At 55.4% G+C, this 4,111-nt stretch overlaps 1 protein-coding gene across 1 annotated transcript in view; it reads left to right on the forward strand.

The window, feature by feature from the left end:
* LOC109377461 (probable palmitoyltransferase ZDHHC11) overlaps positions 1-3,749 on the forward strand; it is a gene marked incomplete at its 3' end in the record, with an annotated part of 14,736 nt that extends 10,987 nt beyond the window's left edge. Inside the window, exons 7-8 of the mRNA XM_019633803.1 lie at positions 1,897-2,021; positions 3,594-3,749. Of these exons, the coding sequence (XP_019489348.1) occupies positions 1,897-2,021; positions 3,594-3,749 (281 nt within the window). The remainder of the gene's footprint in view (positions 1-1,896; positions 2,022-3,593) is intronic.
* Positions 3,750-4,111: the final 362 nt, after the last annotated feature.

Genomic DNA, 4,111 nt, shown 5'->3' on the forward strand with positions numbered 1-4,111 from the left:
CAACTTGGGCCAGTGAAGCAACATCCTCCACAACTAGACTGAAGAACAAAAGGACAGCAACTTGTCTGTTCCCTTCCCCCCGATTTCCCAGTGCTGTTCCCCTCCTCCAATTCCCCAATAAAATCTTAAAAAAAAAAAAGATTATGAGGGAAAAGGTTTTCTGCATGCTACAATTTGATTCTTGGCTTTTCAAGAAATGGTCACTGTCTTTAATGTATTTACTGAATAAATGGAGGAAAGAAGAAAAAAAAGTTGTATATAAGAATAATGGAGGGGCCGGCTGAGTGGCTCAGCTGGTTAAGAGCTCACTTGGGAGCACCAGCTCTGAGCAGTAGGGCTGCGGTTCGGATCCCACATTGAGGGCCAGTGATGCTCGCCCTCTACAGCTTAGATGATGAACAACAACAGCTCAACCTGGAGCTGGGCTGCTGTGAGTCGCCGGCGATGGCGTAGGCTGCAGCAGGGCTGCAGTGGGCTGTCGTGAGCTATGTGAGTGGCTGGCAGCCAGCGTGAGCGGCCGGCAGCCGGTGTGAGCTTTCAGGAGCCGCTGTGAGCGGCCGACAAATGACCGGCGACCGATTGCCTCACCTGGGAAGAGCACAATGATCATACCAACATGGGCCAGTGAAGCGACATCCTCTACAACTAGACTGAAGAACAAAAACAGCAAATTGTCTACCTGTCTGTTCCCCTTCCCTGATTCCCCAACGCTGTTCTCTTCCCTCCAATTCCCCAATAAAATCTTTAAAAAAAACAAAAAAGGATAATGGAATCAGCCAGCCGAGTGGCTCAGATGGTTAAGAGCTCACTCAAGAGTGCGAGCTGTGAGCAACAGTGGTTCAATGCCTGGCCCGAGCTGAGCTGCCGCTGAGCTGCCAACAGGTGGCAGGATGGCTCAGCTAAAAAAAAAAAATGAAATCAACTAACTTTCAGGTGAACAACAGATAGTAACATTTGAAATGCAGAGGAATTGTTTTTAAAAAATAGAGCAGCACAAGGACTAATGGAAGATGTTTTAGTGAAAGTATACTCCAAGAAGTGCTGCCCAGAATTTGCTTTTCGGATAGATGGATTGTACTCTGTGTCTTGAGCACAGATGGGGCAGGAGTGGTTTTGGTCTAACCATGTGCGGTACAGGTGTGTGTGGCAAGGTGGCCCATGGGCCTTGGAAGGGTGTGGTGCCTGTAGGCACAGAGATCAGGCTCGTCTGGGCCTGCCTGTGCATGCCAAGACCAGCCGTGGCAAGCCCACATGCCATCCGAGCACCCTCTGTGGTGCACCCCTGGCTTCCAAGTCCAGTGCCCTTGATGGCAGGATGGCACCGGGGAGCTCACCACCTGGTTACATGGGCATTCTATTCAACTACAGCGGTCATGAGCTCAACTCCAGGCTCAGAGCCCATAGGGCTCATTTTCCATGATTCTAGGGCTGAGGCAAGGACCAAGGGAGTCGTGGCTGGGAGGGAGCCCTGAGCCGGACAAGTGGGAGCAGGGAAGGCAGGCAGCCATGGGCTGTAGGACGGGACACAGTGGAAGCCTGCACCAGCAATCTAGGTGGGCCCAGACTACTTGGGCAGCTAACACCTCATAAGGCCTTGGTTTCCCTTGGTGAGCTGGTCCCTTCCTTGCAGCCTTTTGTGGGGGTTAAATGAGATCATGTTTGTATGTTGTGATGCAATATGAGACTGTGGGTGTGATCAGTGGTGGTCATGAATCAGTGACATCAAATCACCTACAGTGCTTGGACAGAATGGGAGGAGAAAGGGCTGAGCTTCAGGATCTGACCTGAGCAGCAGTCAGGGTACGCCGGGCCGACCGGCTGTGGGGAGGCCAGACGCTGGTCACTGCCGGCAGCACCGCCGTCACGCCCTCTGAGCCCTGTCTGCTTCTCCTGCAGGTGGTTCTTCACTTCCGTGGCCTCCGCCTTCACCGGTGTGCTCTGCGTCATTGTCATTGCGATGTACATTTTCATCCAGCACTGGGTCAACCCCGGGGGGCTCCGTGTGGACCCCCACTATGGAAGTAGGTGCCGTTCCCCAGGTTTGCTTTCCCTCGGGTTTCCGTGTGTCTTGGCTGCACCCCCAGCTGTCTTCCAGGGGTGTTCAGCCTGCTTGTGGAGGGGGGACTGGTGCTCCCCTGGGGCTGAGGGACTAGAGTCCACACATCAGACCAGCAGCTTAAGCCCCTAGGGAGTGTCAGGCATCAGAGAGTGGGGTCTGCACCCCAGCCCTAGCATCTGGACATGGATGGGAGCAGTGTGGGGCATGAGGCAGAGCTGTCCGGGGATGGGGCCTGGGGTGATGCGTAGTGCAAGTGAATGGCAGGGCTCAGTGAGACTAGGCCCCTCAGCAGGAAGAGCTGCCCAGGCCTCTGCCCACCACCCTCCCTGACACTCCCCACATGCGGCCTCAGCCAGAGGGGCTGTCAGTGCCTGGCAGCCTAGGAACGTTCCTTGGAGGACAACCTCTGAGAGCTGTAAACAGAAGGCCCTGCAGCGCCTCTGTCCACGCTGGTGGCTGCTGGTTCCACACCTGGCCCCACAGATGGAATGAGAACGTGGCTCGCCCCTGATCACACCAGGTGCCCAGGGCATGGCCTTTGTGCATTTTTCTTGACCTTTGTCAACGATCGAGTGTCCTTTTGACTGGGCCCCTCACTTTGCTGGCTCTGAGGAGATCAGGAGAGGGCAGGAGGTGCTGGGTGGCCGCAGCATATGGGCAGGGTGAGATGAGGCTGGCCTCTCTGGAACTTGCCGGTCCTAGAGCCATAGTGCGATTGATGGGCTTTAGGTGAATTTCTCGACTGTGGGCGGAGGCCACTTCCTGGGCTCACTGTTCTGGAAGATTCCACAGGGCTTCTGAACCTCTAGTTCCCCAGGATGCTTTGCTCTCATTGGTGGGTCCAGCCCAGCCCTACCATGTGGTGCTGCCACCCTGGGGCATCAGACTCCGCCAACAGCCACACAACACGGCCGTGAGTGGCCATCACCTTTGGGCACCACATAGGTACCTGGGTCCAAGCCCTTTCCTGGAGTTTCTTGTGGAGCAGAGACTTCAGCTGCTCCACCCACACGGCCTTCAAAACGTTTCTCCCATTTAACTTTTGGAAGCCATGTGGCTGGGAGCATCACAGCAGACTGCATCCTAGAAATGCCCCAAGGTGGTAGCTATAGCCTTCCAGTGCTACCTGAGAGTGGCTGGTGCAGAAAGGTGAGCGCCTGGTGAGGCTGTAGTCTGCAGGACAGGGTGGTGTTGGGGTGAGGCAGAGAGGTCAGGCTCTGCGACCTGGATGTAGTTCCCCTCTCCCAGCCTCACCTTCCAGAACCATAAGTGGAATCATAATGCCCACTGTAGTCAGAAGGGGCTGTAAGGGCACTTAGGTTAGGCAGGGCATATACCTAGGCAGTCAGGTGCTCACCTCGGCAGGCAGGTGCTCACCTGGGTAAGGAGGAAGGGCTCCTTGGACAGGCAGGTGCTCACTCAGGCTGGTATTGCCTCCCCTGCTTCCAAGCTCTGTCCCATGGTGCTCACCTGAGGAGAGTTGCTGCCATGTCAGCAGATGCTGGATGCAGGCATGTCTCCCTTGTCTCCACAGCCATTGGCAGTCAGGGCACGTGGCTGCTGTTCCTGCCTTTTTTCCCCGTGAGGACAAAGACACCAGTGGTCCTGAGCATCGAGGTGTTTGTGCTGCTGTTGGCCATCGTCAGCCTGATGGTTCTCGGGCACCTGTTCATTTTCCACATCTGCCTGCGTATGTGCCTCCCAAGCCCCCCTGTCCACATTGGCCGGTCTTTGTCCCCTTGTGTTCACAGATGTCCAAAGTCAGGCCCCCCCACCCCCCACCCCCACCCCAGGCCTCTGCCAGCAGTCAGCTCCAAGCCCAAAGGACAAACCAGCACTGAGAGGCAGCTGGGCAAGTTCCACCCTGAGGCCTGGGGAAAACACGAGAGATGGAAAAGCTGTAGGTTAACATGTTCAGAGAGAAATGGAATCTACGAGGCAGGACCAGGGCACCATGGAAAAAGAACAGGGGGAGTGAGAAAGCACCAACAAGAAATCCTAACCATGAAGACACTCAGCTCAGTGACAGCATGTCCACTAGGCAGACATGCT

This window comes from Hipposideros armiger, unplaced genomic scaffold (genome assembly GCF_001890085.2).
Source record: "Hipposideros armiger isolate ML-2016 unplaced genomic scaffold, ASM189008v1 scaffold_1413, whole genome shotgun sequence".
NCBI lineage: Eukaryota > Metazoa > Chordata > Mammalia > Chiroptera > Hipposideridae > Hipposideros > Hipposideros armiger.